Raw genomic sequence first — 18,889 nt, 5'->3', positions numbered from 1 at the left:
CCTTGCTCTGGCAGTAAAGTTAATCATAAGCTCATAAGCACTAATTTGTGCTGGTTTTTAAATAAGAGTTTTGGCATTGCTTTGTTGGGTGGTTTTTTTGTTTGTTTGTTTGTTTTTTCTTTTTCCCCTCCCATTTTCTGCTGTTTTCCCCATCTGGCATTGTAACAGTTGTTGTTATGTTCCAGTTGGAAGCTCTGTGGGTGGAATTGCACACTCAAGAGATGGCTGAATAGCCCTTAGGCCACTGTGAACATTTCTGCTTCCGCTGTCAGCTCTACATGTTCAGCAACCTCAGTTTGGGATTCTTGGTGAGGGAATCATTGGCTGTCTGTCAGTTTTACAGCACCTCCTTCTTCTCAAAGCTCCCTGGTTCTCTGAATTCAGCATTTCAGCAGCAACTTGATGTTTATGTAACTGCACACCAGTGAAGAGTTGTTATTTTGAGATTGTTTTGCTACACTCTCCATTTAACTCTTTTCATTCTAGGCAAGCTATTGTTACATTTACAGATACCAACCGCCTTCTTCCCCACTATAAATGGATTCCTGGACTCCATTATTCCTATGAGAATCTGTCTAATATTATTGAATATGAAATCAAAAATTCTTTCATTTATAAATTACCCAGTCTTACAGCATCTTCTTTTAAAGAAATTTATAATATTTCTTTAAAATATATAATATAATATATAAAGAAATATATAATACAATGTCATCTAACTTGTTACAGTGTGACAGATCAGCACAAAAGAGCCTGAATATGCTTTGTGAGTGTTCACTGGGTCTGGAGCATCCCTCCATGGCACAGACAGACACTGGCAACTGTGACAGGACCTTTTTAGAGTTAAACTTTTTAGAGTTCACAGGTCTCATGCCCTTCCTGACAGCCCGTCTGGATGGACTGCATGCAACTTCTCAACCCCACCCATGGCCAGCACCTACTGGTGCTGGTGTTAGGAGAGTCTCCACCGCTCAATCCTCAGCTCCCTTAGTAAAAGGGATTTTGAAATGTGTTTTGCTGGGGTCAGGACTAGCATGGACACTGCATAGGAACCTACAGCAAATACCTTTTGGTACTCACTTCTCATCTCAAGGCTGCTGCTAAAGACTTGGCCCATAACATCAAGTAATCTTCAGCCTGGTGGTGTTACTGAAAGTGTGATGAGAGTAAAAAAGTATCAGCATTAGCTGAGGCTTGGACATTATGTAGCAAATCTAAAAAAAAAAAACAAACAAAAAAGTTCTATTTTTAAGGAAATCTGATTTTTAAAACCTTACAAACCATATAGTTTATGCCAAGAGAACTGTTTCCACTGTGAGTGTTTTCCAATATTTCTCTTGGGACATCAGCTGCTTCTTAAAAATAATGTCCTAACTTTCATTTGTTGAGGAAGGTAGAAGGCCCAACAGCTTGTCTCAGTGAATATAAAGTATAATTTTTATGCAGTGTGGAAGGTATTTGTGCTTCTTCTTAGTCATTGTAGCATATATTGTTTTTTCCCCCCTCTGGCTTTCCTTCCCATTCAAAGCTTTCCATTCATCTGAAAAAATATTAGCTGAGAAAATCCAGTATCACTCTAAACTAATTATTTCAGAGAATTTTTTTTCTGCTCTCATCTGAACATGAATAAACAGAACAGAAAAAGCAAGGGAAAACTATCCATGGCCTGGATGCCACAGGCATCGTGTGAATTGTCCCTCTCCCTTGGGAGGCAGGGTTTGTATGCCCACAGCGGGAGTGTGTCCCATGGTTCTTGGGAAAAAATCAGCAAATCTGTGGGAACTCTGAGCAAAGTTCTTCCTGTTTTGCTTTGCTCTTAGAGCCCTTCTGCTTTCCACAGCCCAACTCTGGCCTGTGCTGCTGTTTCTCTCCAGAGGTACGCAGGTGTTGCCGGTGCTGCCGGCCTCCATCCCGGATACAGTGAGGTTGTTTGCTGTATTAAATGGCTCTTTTCCCCACTGCTGGCCAGGAGAACTTCACCTGAAACCTGTTTGCACAGAAGTGGAACAGGCTAAGGGTGAAATACCGACCCTGCCCCAAGCTCTGGTCTAAGCCCCAGGTGTTTCCTTGGCTTTCCACCGCGCTGCTGTGTTCCAGGATGAGAGTGGCTCTTTAGCCTGGAATTAACAATGCACCCTGCATGTCACCTCTGTCCTAAGTGCATTTGCACAGAAATTTGTAAAGCTGCATTTCCAAACCTCATTTTCTTTACTTCTTGAATCAATTTCCAAGCTCTTCATGAATTCATTCTGCTTCCTGGAATGGAAGCTCCACTGTCTGCTGACACTTCTGCTCTAAATGTCAGTGATGTTGAGCTTTGGCATGGATTGTGCATAAATTTTCTTCTGATGGAAAAAAACACGTGCTAATGAGCACCCAGTTATCCTGAACATTTTGAAGACAAAAATACAGCTGGAGGCAGTTCTGGCACCGTATTTCTTCACCATTTCTACATTTTAGTTGAGAACATCTTATTACAGTGTTTTGTCATATGAAACTATTCATCTGTATCTATGACTAGTTTGTTCTGGCTCACGTTTTTTCCTGTTAATCATGTTTCCCTTGTAGAGGGTTTTCTCTGATCTCACTGCACAGACCTGCATGGGACTTTTTTCTTCAAACCATTAAGCTCCCCCTGCCCACAGCCTCTGGGCTGTAACTCCACACACAATCAATTCCAGTATTATCCCTGTGGCATTTTTCAAATTTATCAATTTGTAGATGCCTTCTTTTTCATATTTTGGTTAGATTGCAGAAGCCTTTATTTTATTTTAAAAAGGACGGGCACTATCCTTCTGTTTCCATTCAGAATAAGCCATTGTAATAAAACCATCCCAAGCTGACTATGTTGTTGATGCTTCTTTTCTGACACCCACTGAAATGGAAATTTGTGTGCTGAACTCTCTCTTACCTATGTGGAAAATTATTTTTCATTAGCTACTTACCCCTCTTAACATTTTTTATCTTAAAAAACCTTGAAAACCAGTCATTCTTAAGTTCTACCTTTTCCTGACATATTATCTTTTGCCACAATTTTCTTCTTTTGAGTGGTAGTACTTCTCCATTTAATATATATATATATTATATATATATTATATATATATATATATGCCCCATGGTCCAGATTACTGTAGAAATCTTGATATTACGTACCATCTTGATTACTTCTTAAATAATGTATTGGCATCTTACTGCAAACTTCAGGAAAACAAAATGTGTCAGCTGGTTCCCCCATGCAGTTCAGCTAGCCTCCATTGAGACATTACTGTGAGATCCACAATGGACAATTAGTTGTGAATTGTACATCTTTTTAGCCATCTTGGGTAGACTGTTAATGAGGGAATAAATAGAACAGTTTTATTCAGTCCCACACACTGGTTAAAATGTATTATTAAGCAAGGGGCACAAAGCTATTCTGTCTCCTTCAGCAAGGGACATCTGGTGGAACATCTTTTGTCTCAGATAGATGGGTGTGGCCCATCCAGAGATACCTGTGGATGTAATGTGGTACTAGATCCCAGTTTACTTGAAAGGAATCAAACTCGTTAAAAATACTGTGATGTTTAGCCATGGAGAGAAATGAATATTCTGGGGATCAATCTATTTGACTGTATCTACCTAAAAAGAAAAATAATATATTAATTATATTATTACTTTTATATTAATATGTATTTTATATATACATTGTATATTATCTATAAATATATATACATACAAATGTTTTAATATATTTATAATATATAAATACAATAAAGAAATATTTACTCTGGAATGAGATAACTATCCAGGGTACATAAAGAGAAATGCTTATTTTCATTGGCATTGCACTTTATGACCAGGCTCAGCATTTAACAGGCAATTTATCATTGCAGGGCTGCAATATCAGTTCATCCTTACTAGTCTCAGTTCTTCAGTAAGACTTATTTGCATGTTAAAGTATTGCTCAGCATGGGGCCAGAACTGAGGTTGTGTTGCAAGTAGAGAGACGTTTCCATTAACACTAAACCTTATCTCACAAAAATCACTGGAGACTGGCACTTCCCAGAGGTTCTGCTTTCTTTAGATTATCATCCCTTCTTCCAGTAATTGATTCCAAGCAGTTCAGTTTCTGTTATTTAGTGGAAGAGAATCTGTCTTTTTCAGAGATTTATTCATGAAGTCACAAGAAAGTCTGCGCTTAGGTATCAGGTTTTCTGTGTAGAGTGCAAGCAGATAGATTACTGGGGAGTTGAGGGGGTTAAAGTTGTGGAAGATGGGAGAATGTAAATGAAGATGGTGCAGTGGTGGCAGGGCTCATGTGTGGGACACAGAAGAGTGAGGAGAGGGGAGAATTAGGATCAGGATACTTTAAAAACAAGGATGTGGATATACCAATCCAATGAGGATAAATTCAGACAAAATCTCTAAGGTCTCTTAGAGGCCTCTCTATGGCACACTTACTTGAGCTGGACACCCTGTTCTGATTTTAAATGTTTGTGATGAGTAAATTTATATAATACTTTCCTGTGAAACAAGAAAAGAAGGAACATGGTTTCAGATAAGTGATAGGTTTCTGTTTGGACTGGCATGACAATTTTACCCTCAGATAAAAGAAAATTGGATTATTTTATCATGTTACTCCCCATTCTGTGCTCCATTTGGTTCCTCTGCCACTCAGTTCTGCACTACACTGGCACCACTGGGTCTTTCCTACTTAAACAACTGGCATTTGACTGAGCCTAACTCAACTCCCCAGACTGACAAACAGAAGAAACTGATCAGGACTTGAAAAGAAACCACAGAAACAAATCTTGTGGGTCTTGTCCCATGGCTGTGTGTTGTCTAGGTCAGGTTTTGCTCTAATAAAAGCATGAAGATAGAAACTATAGAAGCAAATAATTTAAAATTAATGTACTCATAGATCTACAAGCATCCACATACATTGATTTCTAGTTTAAAAATATTCTTCTCCAGAATATGGATTTTGTTATCAATATAGGACTATTTCTGCATCCCTTTATAAATCTTACTGCACAGTTCCTTAAGGACATATGAGTAATCATCAAACCTGTGTATATTGTCTGTGCAAAGGCACAGATCAGCAAAGAATTGGCTTATATCACCTGCATTTATTTTAATAAATTATTCTGTTCTAATATCCTTAATAATAATATATTACTGTACTGTTTAGCCTTCCAGTGTAGTAACTCAAATTATATCTTTACAGCATCTTACCTCATTTTCATTTCTTAACACTCTACCACTGACTCATTGACTATTAAACTTTCTTAGTGTATGTATTAGGTATACCTAAACCATCATTTTGAAGTTAGCACAATTTTGCATTTTGCATGGAGCCTCAGGGAAAGTGATGAGTTTTTCTCAAGTACCAACTACTGTTGAAGAAGGCCAGATTTGCCTCCTTTCCATCTTCAAAACCCTGTGTGCAATGATGTTCCTCTTAGTATTAAAAAAGAAATAAACCTCTGTTGGCTTTTTGCTAGCATTTTATTCTTCATATGATACTCCTTAATTCACAAATTGTGCAGCCACAAGGAGCCCTTACAATCCCATCTTGCCTGAAACGTAAACCTACCCAGATTTAATTTCTGTTTGAACTTTGAGTCTTTTAAGGGAGAAGGAGTCTTAACCCTCTGTAACAGAGTTCACCACTGGAGAAGGTACTCCAGCTGTTTCAGTCCTACTACTAAAATATGTGCCTATTCATAAGTTAGAATTTCTCTAATTCCTTCTGACAGCCATTGGATCTTTTTATACCCTTGTCTGCTGTCTTGAAGAATCTACTACCAAAATTGGTCTTCCTTCCAAGGAACTGTAAACTGTGATCAAGTGATTCCAGTAGCCTGAGAGACCTCAAATGTTGCTTTGTAGTAAGCCTAAACAGAAAAAAAGCTGAACTCAGTGATGGTACTGCTAATTACCAGCTCCATGGAGGAATGTTAGTTCACTCTCTTGTAATGGATTAAGAACTCATAGTACTATTCTTTTAAGCAGGCAAAACTTCAGTTGAAATTATCAGTGAGACATCTCATCAGCGGTGTAATGTCCAGGGAAGGTTTGCTCTCACAAAGAGTATCTGATTAGATACCAAATGAATTCCTTGGCCACTAGAAGTCGTTTGAAATGACAATGGGAATTCAGTAGAGAGTGGCAAAGCCAATCTGTAATTTACACCAGCACTGCAGCCCCCATGGGCTCTGGCTGTGTGCAGCACTGGGGCAGAGGGCTGGTATTGAAGGGACAGAGTCCTTTCCTGCCAGTCACAGCTCACCAGGGAGGTCAGAGGACAGGAAAACCATGGCACAGCACCTGCCCAAGGAGTGATGGGAATAATTTCCAGGTGGTTGTAGAGCATCCGGCCATGCCAGCTCTGTACCTGCTGTGTGCATTTGGCAGCACTCACCTGTCTTGGGAAAACCACCCACAAACCATTGCTAAGAAATGCTTGCAGGATGGTTAATAAGCTGTGGAAAAAAGTTAGATGGAATTTACTCCACCTTCATGATGTTAAGGAGATAATGTAATAAATACTTTGTACCTTTTCCCATCAAGAATGCTTCACAATTGTACAAGAGTTTTTCTATAGTAGAAATTAAGAACTTGTTTAAATACAAGCTGTAAATATCGTCTGTTTTTTTTTTTTGAAATCTACTCTTACATGTATGGGATTAAAAATTGTAGAAAACACACTGAACTCTCCTTCTTAGCTCTACCTCTTCTCTTGAATGTTTAGATCCCTATGTGAAGATCCATCTGATGCAGAATGGTAAGAGGCTGAAGAAGAAAAAGACTACAATTAAAAAGAACACTCTGAATCCCTACTACAACGAGTCTTTCAGCTTTGAAGTACCATTTGAGCAAATTCAGGTAATGTCAAACAGTGTTTTGTCTTTCCTCTGCATTCCATTTCTCAGCCCTTATAAATATTTAACAGGAATCTTGTTAATTATCACATGTGCATGCCTTCATTAGCACCTAGGTGCCAGCCCTGTGCTACATTAGATGAGTGTGACTGCTTCAAGAGGGAAATTATAAAATATGAAGTACTTAGGAAGCTTTGATTCATCAGTGAGAAATGGATAACTGACATTTTCTGTTAACAGAAATGGATTTGGGGGAAAAAAATCCACAGGAAAATAGTGAAGGAAAGTGCCAGCAAAAAGGTATAGGGATAAAAGAAAAACCATATATAACATTTTTCCCTAAATTATTTAAAATAATAAATTGGCATTATCAGATAAATTTGTGTTCCATATGCATTTATTTGCCCTGTTTTTTGAAAGCACTGCAATACCCCCTTAATGTAAAACACCTAATTCTTACACAGCTTTTTTCAGTTCTTCACTACACTTTGAAAACTTTTTCCCTTGGAAGAAGGCATTTGAGAATCTCAGGGGGTCAGTACTGACCTGTTCTCTTAGTGCCTCAGGAGAGCTCCAGTAGTTGTCCAGATGCTACTTCCAGAGCTCAGTACCTAAAATTAAGTCTCAGGAGTCAGCAGAGTGAGATGGAAGTCTCCTACGTTAGCAGTGGGAAATACCAGGACAAAGCATCATGTAATTTTTTTCAGGGACTCAGTTCCCTATCTTTGAGCTACTGGGAGGCAAACCATCTCTCACGAGGGATAATTAACTTCTTTTGATGTTAACTGTCTTTTATCTCAGGAGAGAAGCTTTTTTTAACCATGTCAGGAAGCATGTGGGAAAAGAACTCCATGCTGGCTTCTCACCTGGCCATGGAGCTCCAGGACTGTGGAGATGTTAAGCAACACAACAGCTTTTCTGGGTGGAGCTGAGTGCGGAAAGTGTCCTTTCAGGAGCCTCCCAGTTTAAATGACTGTCATTTAAAACATCTGTGAATACCTTCTGTGGATTGTAAGAGAGGTCATGGTATAAATTAGGTGCCCTGCTTTTAAACTTGTAGTTTTAAAAGTTTTAATGTGTTTAAATTCCTTTGACAAAACTTGGAGCCCCCTCTTCATTAGATGAGAGCACAGTATGGATTTCCACATTTTGTATCTTCGATTTTGATAGCAAATGGGCTGGAGAGAAGCCCAGGAACCAAGTCCTACCTTTCAAGTAAAACTGTGCTTGCATTTTTCTGACTTGGTACTAAAAAAGATAACAAAACTAGACAAGGTGAAGCATGGGCACAGTGACTTGGATGCATCACTTGTCCATTTAGAATTTCTTCACGCCCTACTGCATGAACAGGTGTCTATGGATTCTAGGAATCAAAAAGCAGGAAATCCAGAGGGGGCTAATTTCTCTTGATTTTAATGAAAGTTGGTCTGTGTGCTTGTGAAAGATTTCATAACAAGGATCAAAGACCCAGAGACAAAAAGAGATTAATCAAATCAAGTGGCAGTTTAGGCAACAAGTATCTTGATTTCCAAATAGGGACAGGATTGAGGAGCTGGAATGGTTGTCTCCAAATTACCCTGTCAAAGCTTTGGCATGCACCTTTGTTAGATGCATTCTTGGTACTTGACCATTTTGCCTTCTAATTCTAACTCATTTTTTGAGGTGGATATAGTTTATTTTAAAAGTATTGTGGTTCAGAGGTTTAAATTTTTGCCTTTTTTTTTTTTTTTCCTAAGTTTATTAGAATTACTTTTTTAGCTATCTACTTGACTATTATATAGCCCCAATTTTAAATCTGCAATTATGGACTTCGGTCATTTGCCAATGTATTTTGAGTTAGTCATAAAAGACTAAATTTAGAAGTTGCTTCATCATGGATACTGAAGTGATTTCATCATTAGAAAAACATTTTAAATGTTATTTAGACTTAATATGGTAGGAATCAATGTGACTTATGTGCTATTCATGTAAAAGTCATTTGCAGTGAAAGCAAACTTTCACTGTCAAAAAATAATGGTTAAACAAGTTTCTTGATTGTTGGAGAACAAAGAGAGGTCATGGAGGGAAAAGCAGGTCAATAACAGTACATCTGTATAATTTTAAAGGAGCCAAGCATTAACATTTTCAACAATTTAAAAGTGACTATGGGTTCAGGCTCTTAAGAGGGAGAAAGTGATGTCTTCAAGGGTAATGGGAGAACCCCATTACTAGGAAAGTCAAATCCTGTTGCTACCAGCAGATCAGGCACGTATTTTGCCACATGCAAAACAGACTGCCTTTGTAGGCAGCAGTGTCCCCAGGCCCTCTCAGTCCAAAGGGCTTAATCACACCGTGGAAACTGCTAATCCAAGTGTTTATTAGGAGAGGCAGGGCTTTCTGCTAGCACCTCTTGGGTTTTGCCATGCAGCTGCTCCTTTAATATGTAGTACAAAGGCAAAGAGATGCTCACATATCTCTGTAGGTTTAGTTCAGAGATCACGAGGGGAGAATCGTCTCCAAGTTAATTATCTGAGCTGGTTGTTCTTACATCTTTGTAGAGCAAGGAAAAGGGTCCTTCATTTACAGTGCTCATTTTTGTCTTATGATTAACATTAAAAAAAAAAAAAATCCAGTAATAACTATCCCCAAGCTTCTAGGTGCAGCAGGCAAGCATTTTTTTGTAGTGTAAAAAAAACAGACTCATGCTTAATTTTTATATCTGAGAGTTTACCATGCTTGTAAAACAGAAGTGTTCATTTAGGGAGGTAGCATTAAAAGTTAATGTATTTCAAACAGCAACACTGAAATGTAATTCTGGCACCTAGAAATACCTGCTTCAGAATATTGCCTTTTATCATGAGTGCTCTGGGGAGGGAAAATCTTGAGTTCAATGTATACTTTTGTCATCAGCAACTATATAAATACTTTAGTGCCTGTTGGAATCATCTCTTTCTCTGGCTCAGTGAACTGTACAATCCTGTAAGGAAATGGACTTTATAAAATAAATCTCATAACCCTGGTCTTGCTACTTTTACAAGATAATCCTACTGCAAGCCCTGAAATTAATCATTCTAGTATGAGGTCCAGATTGTAGATATATCAAAAACCTAATTCTAGAGAATAAGAGATCTTTCTGGAAATGTGTTTCAGGAAATTTCTTCCTTCTATTCAGGAAGCTGGCACTGGAGTCAGGAAAAGAACTGTATGTTCATCATTAAAAATAAAGCTCTATAAGGAGAAGTGTTTAAAATGTAGCAAAATCAGCCCAAGACTGTGCAAGTCTTAGGTGCTGTTGGGGAAGAACAACACTCCAGTGAAGGAATAGCTGTCTGTGCTCTTTTGACAAATATTAGAGGCCTGAAAGATGAGAATAGTGTGTACGTGCACACAACTACAAGCGTAAATGCCTGGCTCAAACACCTCCCAGTGTGTCTCAGCCTAAATGGATGGAAAATTGTCTGTGTGCTGTGACAGATGGGCTCACAGACCATGTGGGACTTGTTTAACCCTGTTTACCAGAGGTCACCATTCCTATAGAAGTGGCACTCCAGCATCAGCTTATTATAGGCCTTGCCAGTGTGTCAGAGCCCCGAGACACCAGGGGTTTAAACATCCATTCCAACTCCCCTAAGCACCCAGCCTGTTTTCTAGTTTTCTCTGTGAATACACAGAATATACATGGTATACACACACGCTTGTATGTGTGCACAAGTGTACACACATGTGCATAGAGTTGAGAACACATGTGTTTCTATGTACACAGTAACCTTAAGGGCCATCTTCTGAATTTATCTGAAAATACCTGACTAGCATACTAGATGGATGGGTAAGAGCTGCTAAGAAGTAGAAAAACAACTAACAGAATAGAGTACAGCATTGCAAACATAGAGTCATTTCAGAACTTTAGTTGTTAACTTATTTACTTAAAAAAATAAGGGTGTGTAAAATTGCACTTTTGAATTAATTTATCTATAAGTTGTTAATCTCTTAAAGGAAAAACAATCAACCTCTATTTCTATATGAAGTTATTCAATGCAAGGGGGCAAGTTTCAAGCTAACAGGGAGGTTGTAAACCTGATTTTATTTGGAAGGCTCACAAGAAGCAAAAACAGAAGTTTGGATTTGCTTCTCATTAGGGGAATCTACTCCAGCTGTCGCACACTTCCCCCTTCATGACTTCTCCATGGCTGGCTGTCCCCACATTCATCCCTGCCAACCTTCCCCTTACTGTCATGCTCACTGCTCTTTCTCTGTCTCATTACAGAAAGTGCAAATTGTTGTGACTGTTTTGGACTATGACAAGATTGGCAAGAACGATGCCATCGGGAAAGTCTTTGTGGGCTACAACAGCACCGGCGCGGAGCTGCGGCACTGGTCAGACATGCTGGCCAACCCCCGGCGGCCCATTGCACAGTGGCACACCCTACAGCCCGAGGAGGAGGTAGATGCCATGCTGGCAGTCAAGAAGTAAATTAAATTAAATTAAATTAAATTAAATTAAATTAAATTAAATTATGAAGAAGAAAAAGAAAAAGATGAAGAAGAAGCCTTTCTGCATTTGCCCACATAGTGCTCTTTAGCCAGTATCTGTAAATACCTCAGTAATATGGGTCCTTTCATTTCCAGCCATGTGTTCCTGACACAGATCAGTTGTACTTTAAAATTCCCATTTTAATTTGCACAAATTTAAATGTAGAGAGCCTTTTAAAGGCACTTCATTTCACCACTGCCCGCCCCAGATCTACTCTTCTTTTAAGCAATATGATGTGTAGATAGAGCATGACAGAAATTATTTATTGTATCACACAGTTGTATATATACACCAGTATGCTGAGAATTTATTTCTAGTTTGTGTATTTGTATGTTGTAAGCGTTTCCTAATCTGTGTATATCTAGATGTTTTTAATAAGATGTTCTATTTTAAATTATGTAAATTGACTGAGATGTAGGAGAGCTGATACTATATTATAGGGTAACTATTGTATCGTCTGCATTCCAGAAAAAAATATCCAACTTGTAAGGCACTAGTAGTGTTACACTGACATCTTAAAGGACAACTTAAATCTGAGCTTTCAACTGGACCATCCTAATAACACACTTCACGTCCACAGTGAATCTTGGAGGGGCAAATCCAATTGGGTAGACTTCTTTCACAGGAAACTTAGCATGATCTGAGCAATCCCATGGCTGACCTCATGGAGATGTAGCCAGAAGCCAGGATATAATTTTTTTGTATATATTCCAAAGCAAACACATAACAGACTGAAATGGCTTTAGACTGAAAGTTGAGGAAGCAGTTCCACAGGAGGCAACAATTTCATCTAACATATGAAGACAGACCACTGCAGAAGTTGTGCAGGGAGTGGGAAGAGGGAGATGCAGCAGTAGTAAAATGCTGCCATGAAAACGAGAGTAGCTCTCCATTATCACCTTTATACAAAATTTGCATACTGTGAATTCCATCCACGATTTCACATTATAATGAGTTTGCACATTAGACTTTGTAACAAAATATTTTATGATACTAACTCAGATTAGAAGGAATGCAGAATATTTTTTAGACACAGCCGTGTGAGTTTATTATACAAAATAGTTTCATGGTAAACAGACAGTATTGTAATCCCATCAGAAGATGACAAAATTTAGCCATAGTTCTAAATGCACTTCAAAGTAAGCCAAAAGAGAACAGCTAGTGACCTTTTATATACTATTTATACTTAAGTTTTAATTTGTCCTTTAAAAAAAAAAGTGAAAACAAAGAACAAGTTCTAGAAAACTGAAGCAACCTCTTCTGTATACTAGATGCTCGTTTCAGGAGGAGTTTTTAAATGTTTTAAATGTTACTATGTAGTAAATGGCACTATTATGAAGCTATTAGTCATTCCATAAGAGTCTTGAAAGACTGCTCTGTGTATCACTGTGACTGCCGTGTGTGCTTAGAAATGTAGTTTTCTCAGTGGATAGCAATCAATTTATTCCGTAGTGATATTGTAATAATACTGCCATTCCCTTCTACTGCACTGCCGAAGGAACGCATAGCACAAGCAGTTCCAGTTGTTACGGACCAATGTAGAACTGGAGAGCTATGCAGGGGACAAGGATGCTCTTGTGAATGGGTTGACCACGCAGCATTTTGTCAAGCCCTGTGCAATACTCTACGTTTCCAAGCGCCCTCGCCCCTGCTGCTTTCCCTTAGAGTCATCTTACAGCTCCCCAGCATGGCCCCTCCGCTGTACCATCTCATCAAGTCATTCAGGGCATCACTTCTAGCTCATGTACCGTCCTTGGAGGCCCCTCGCTTATCTTTCCAAGCTGTGAATATATTTATAATGCTTCGAAGAGTTCATTATTTTCAGCAATGCAAACGACCCTAGAAATGGAGAAATGCTATTGCTTTTGGAGGGAGGCATGAGAATTAACCATTATTGTTCTTATCAGTCTTCTGTGTCTAACAAAGATGAATGTAATCAGAGAACTGTGCACTGCAAACTAAATTCCACAGCCTCCCTCAAGGCTCTGCTTCTGGGAGAGGTGTGACAGTCTCAGAGGCCAGTGCAGGGATGGCCAAGCACCCTGGATTTTCAGTACTTTGAGGGTAAAACTACTGGGAGGAGAATAAAAGCCTGTATCTCTCCCCACCTCCAAAAGTGAGAATAGCAAGATCCATTTTCTCTTTTTTACATGAAACATAGAAAAAACACAAGCGAGACATTTTCTGATAAAACAGGCACATACATGCAAAGCATCAAGCTGGAATATTTTAAAATCTTATCCTTAAGGACCAAACCCCACCAAAGAGAAGAAGTAGACAGTCAGCTTTCCAGCCTAAGAGCTTCATGGTCTCCAGCTTTCAGTTTTTCATTCAGGATAGCTGCAGGTTCAAAGTGCCAGGACTGACTTATTGTGTTAAGGTATTCTTAATGCTTTCTCTTCCTACACTGCCAGACTGAACGTCACCCTAGAACTGGTTTGTAAGGTACAATGATTCTCAGAGACTGAACCTGCCATGTGACCAAGATGACATTTTTCATCCTCAAAGAAGCCACATGTACCTTTCTGACAAAGCTGTGTGAAGTATTAGAATCTGATGCTGTAGAAAGATCCTAGTTGCCTTTGTGTATATTTACTGCCTGCTTGAGTGTTTCTCTGTGTGGGTTTTCTCTGTATCTTGTAGAAATGTTTGGGGTGTTTTATCCTGCCATATCGCTCGTGGCCCGCGAGCTGACAACTTTAGCCGTATTTTACCTTCATTTTTGATGAGGTGGTTTATATTTTGTTTCACTTTGTGTAGTGACTCCCCACAGTAGAGTTTTCCAATTGTCGTTAAACTAACATACATATTACACAGATATTCAATAAAAATGTTTTATTTCCTGTTGATGTTCTGGCATTTCTTTTTTGATCTAAAATTTTGAAAAGACATTTCACTCCAGGACTTTCACACAATCACATACTTTGAAGTGTCACAAGTGAAATAGCACAGCACGTTTCGAGGGGCTGTGAAAAGCTGCTTTCATCAGTAAGACAGTCACAGCCAGCAGCTCTACAGTAGATGAATTCACCACCTCTGTTGCAGATGAAGCACTATTACCTTGTTTACCCAGGAGCCTGATTATTTGCCTCAAAAACCATCATCCTCTATCAAAACATGACCATGGCAAAAACTCCCAAGTAGTTGCCTGCGCATCAGTATTCCAGACAATTGTGCTAAAGCGTGGTTGAAGTTTTTATTACGAGAGAGATGGTATATTTTAACCTACATCCAACTGCTACTTCTAAGATGACCATAAAATTAAAACTCTTGTAGACTAAAGATCATTAAATAAGTGCTTAAACTATGGGGGAAAGGGATAGCAGGGAGAAAGTATTGCAGGTTCTATGTGCACCAACCATCTTTGCAGCTCTTACAAATACCATCTTTGAGACATCTTTGTCAATCAAAACCAGTTCTTTCAACAGAGTAATCAGTTAAAGTCAGTCATTACAACTAATGTAAGGAAAAATGCTTCATATAATAGCTATTATACTAAGTGGGGAAAGCAGCAAAAATTACAAATTTTATTCAGTTCATTTAACCCCTAATCAACTGTCAAGAAAAACATTTTTCCCAACTGTCAGACTGTTACCAAAGCAAAGTGTCTGTCTCTTGATCACTCTTCACATCATGAGTCAATGAAAGCTAATTGCCTGTTAGTTATGCAAAGAAAAAATTAAAACAGTTTATTTTTGATTACTCTAACAGTCCTGTTTTGTTTACTTATGCTTTAACATTTCCACTCCAGGCTGTCAGTTCAGTTTTACACATACTGACCTTCTTTTCAGAATATGAGCCTATGGAATGCACGTCCAGCCCTCGTTTTCAGTATCTGTTCAAGCACTGTTGCTAATCCAGGCATTGAATAAAGTATGAAAAACATTTTCTTGACATACTAACAAAATTTTTAAGCAGCCTTCATAACCTTTACCTTATATGCACCAAATCTTTGTCTTCAATACAGAGAATACTTTTATTATTTTATCAAAATGTAGTTCCAAAAGCACATGACAAACTGGTGCAGAGGACACAAACTCTATGTAGTTCTCTGTGACCGACACCTGCAGCAACATTCAGACATGAGCCATGCAAAGAGATGTGTGTCAAGATTATGCTATCTTCAAGATAAAAAAGAAAGTTCTACAAACTAGGGGATGATCTAGATGTCCTTCATGGAGCTTATAAAGAGGCCAAATAAATCGGGGAAGTGAAAATAGCTCTTCTATGCTTCTGGGGTGAAGGTGGAGGGTACAGCTAATATAGTCTTTTTTTTTCTGTGCATGCACTCTGTGGTAGCATGCTGAGATTTTGAACAGCCATTTAGCCAAAAAAAAAACAAAAACCAAAATACACCTACCTTACCAAATGAAGAGTTTCATCTTCTGACAGAACCAGTCTCATCAGTTTGACAGTTCACATTTAATTTCAAATCTTTGTACACTGTCTTATTACATACAACAAAGAGAGCACACAGTAGGCGATGATGGCCTGATGGTATAGCACCAAATGGAGCTGACACCAGTTTTCCTCAAAAACAAAAGACCGACGCACAAAAGTGGCAAAAATAGTCTCTGCTCTCCTAATCAAAATTATCCCACAGTCCTGCAGAGACCTAAGTTTGCTTGCATTCCCCCTGAGCCTAGAGAAAGTTCCTTTGTCCATTATGTTCACAAACATGTACCTTGGCCTAGAAGGTTTCATGGTTTTCCTAAGGAGCAGCAGTGCCCATTGGTACCAAGAATTTGTTCCAAAACCGTGACGTGGATCTGTCATTGAAGAGTTCCAGACTGAGCTCCTGGACCATTCATCACAAGGAAGAGGATTCCTGGCTGTTAAACCTGATTGAAAGCCTGACAGGCTGGAACCCAGAATGCAACACTGAAGTCAATTATTTCACACTTACTCAGAAACATTCTCATCCTCTTGTTCTGGTGAAAGACAGACAGCCTCAGTAACTTGCATCCTGCTCAAAACAGCTTTATTCTTCATGAAGCTCCCCACGATGTTTATTTGGTTTTTTTTTCATGGCAACCTTTTATTTTTCCTGTAATAGTCAGACTCAATGCATCTTTTATACATTTCTTTATTAAAATACAAGATTGCCTCTATTGTTTAACTCAGTTTTAACAATTCTAAAACCAACTCTCCAAAATATGTAATAAATGGCTAAATTGTTAATTGGCTTTAACTGCCTGCTTCATCAAACTTCTTAGTTTCACTTCTCTCTCTAGCCATACACCATGATCTGACACTGATTAATGGGTAATCAGTGATGGAAGGTTATCAAGGAAATCAAGTAATCAGAGTGACTCACAGTGTCCTTTTCATGGATTGGATGAAGATTAAATGGTCAAATTTCAACATAGTGTATGATTAAGGGTGAGGTTTATTGTTGCAGATGATCATTTATTAGTGATCTAGAAAACAGACGAATGAGTTGGCAAAATTTACTTGTGGTATAGAATTGTTTCAGCTGGAACAAATCTAAATTATGAGGCCATCTCTAATTTCATATATTTAGAATCAAGTACCAAGACAGTCACTTCAATTCAAATCTTACTGATCACCCAATTATTTGGAGAAATTTTTGAACAGTACTTCCAAAAATGTCTCTAAAGATGATCTCCAATTATTAGGTGAGAGAGCTAGTCAAGCCACTAAGACAAATGAAGGCAGAACCTCTTTTTTTGTACAAAAGTTACTTCCAGAAAAACAATTTGTCTTCTCAGTAGTCTCTAAGAAGGTAATGAAATCTTCTGATAAACTTCGAGTACACAAAGGATGTTCAAATTGCAATCCTCACATACATATTTAGCCTTCATATATGTTATCTGGGATATGTTTATTGGTAACATACTTCACACATGGACAGAAGATGCTCTGTGTCCTTGCACAGCACTTGCACCAATGCCAGGATGCTGCCTGGCTTCAGTGTGGGACTGCTGCCACTGAGACATCACACCCTCTATTCAAATGTCTCAAAGTGCTTTTCAAAGACCAGACTAAGCCTTGGAACATATCTATTGTAAAAACTGGAAGATGCTATCCCATTAAGAGCTGTGTTATGTTCTGGTGTAGAGTAAAAAGTTTGCCATGGCAGCTGAATCAGGTAAGTCTTTGTAGTTGAAACACAGGGTATAAAAATGGATTTGAGGGAGTCCCTGGCAGAAAGAAATTCTGAAAAGTAAATCTAAAAAGATCCAGTCTTGAGAAGAAAAAATACATTTATGGAGACAATATAAGTGAAGAGCAAAAAAAATAAAAATTTACGGCTAGTGAGTAAAAATGTATCCTAGCTATCCAGAGTTCTGCTATACTACAGAAAAAGTAGGTACAGATTTGTACCAGAGTCAAGATGAGTCCTGCTTAAGTCACACAGTGCCTTGTCTTTGAGCCTTCCAAGTCTCCAGAATAAAAACCTGAGACAATTCAGGTTATTATTTTTGCTTTGCTCCGTGCTTCTGAAAAGAGTATTTTTCCTAACACAAAGAATTAGCTTTCCCACTCCAGCCCAGTCATGAGGAGAATTGGTTAATGCTCTCACTCCTTGGATTTAACACAAACAAATAGCTGCCTGAAAGGTTTGAGTGCTGTGACCATAATTAAATCTGCCGTAATTAGTAATGCAACGACAGCAAGCAAGAAAGCACGCTTCTCCAATTGACATTTTTTGAAGTACAGATAACACAGAGGAATAAACTGGCAAAAATACAGGAAGAAATTGATTGCAGGTCAGAGGACCAAATCTCTCTCTCTCTCCCTCGCCATATAGCCCCAACCCACCAGGTCTTACATGTTTTTGTCTTTCCCCATGTCCCTGTTCTGTCAATAGAGCCACAAGATCTCTTCTAACTGAACTTCTGATGCCATGTTTGCTATTATGTTGTATTTACTGTGTCCCCTAATCCAGCTGAATACAAGCTGTTCCCTTCTTGATTGTTCTTGATGCTTCCTTTGCTGCGCTTTTGCCTAGCCAGTTTTCTGAAGTTTATTCAGCCACTCTGCAACAGCTCCTAACAATCTCTTAGGAACGTGAGCTCAGGGAAAAACACTGAGTTGCAAAAGCCTTTGCAACCAGTTGATATTTGTTTCAGAATATAAACTACGAAGATGCTACAGTGTTTCATTTACTTCCCACAGCATAAACCCTACCTTCCCTACTTATGCCATTGAGAGTATACTTTTTTCCTTGATCGTATTCTGCAACTTAGTAGCAATGGAGAGTCACACCAGCACTCCAAAGAAGTGTAGTGGCACTTTCATCCGAGAAGAAATATAATGGACTGAGTGAAATGAGGGGATTTTTTTTTTCCTTTTATCCTGATTTTTATTCCTGATTTATAAGAAATTATAAATCAGTTCCAACCATGTCTTTCATCATCAGTTTCCACCACAACTTTCATTATCTCAAGTGCCTTTACAAAACCTCCTGTAACCTTTCCCCAAGAGAGGGAGAACACTCTCCCTGCCTGGCACCATAACAGAAACCCACTGCATTATAACTCAGATGGCT

At 38.6% G+C, this 18,889-nt stretch overlaps 1 protein-coding gene across 4 annotated transcripts in view; it reads left to right on the top strand.

The window, feature by feature from the left end:
- The window catches only part of SYT1 (synaptotagmin 1), a 332,112-nt gene extending 317,892 nt beyond the window's left edge, over positions 1-14,220 (top strand). For all 4 annotated transcript variants that reach the window (XM_086884216.1, XM_086884217.1, XM_086884214.1 and 1 more), the window contains 2 exons: positions 6,734-6,867; positions 11,107-14,220. In XM_086884216.1, the coding sequence (XP_086740342.1) occupies positions 6,734-6,867; positions 11,107-11,313 (341 nt within the window). In that variant the 3' untranslated portion in view covers positions 11,314-14,220. The remainder of the gene's footprint in view (positions 1-6,733; positions 6,868-11,106) is intronic.
- The last annotated feature ends 4,669 nt before the right edge of the window (positions 14,221-18,889 follow it).

Source organism: Cyanistes caeruleus, chromosome 4, assembly GCF_971803275.1.
Source record: "Cyanistes caeruleus chromosome 4, bCyaCae1.hap1.1, whole genome shotgun sequence".
In the NCBI taxonomy this organism is placed as follows: Eukaryota; Metazoa; Chordata; class Aves; order Passeriformes; family Paridae; genus Cyanistes; species Cyanistes caeruleus.
Note: the sequence above shows the minus strand (reverse complement) of the source record. Positions and strands in the feature narration are given on the sequence as shown.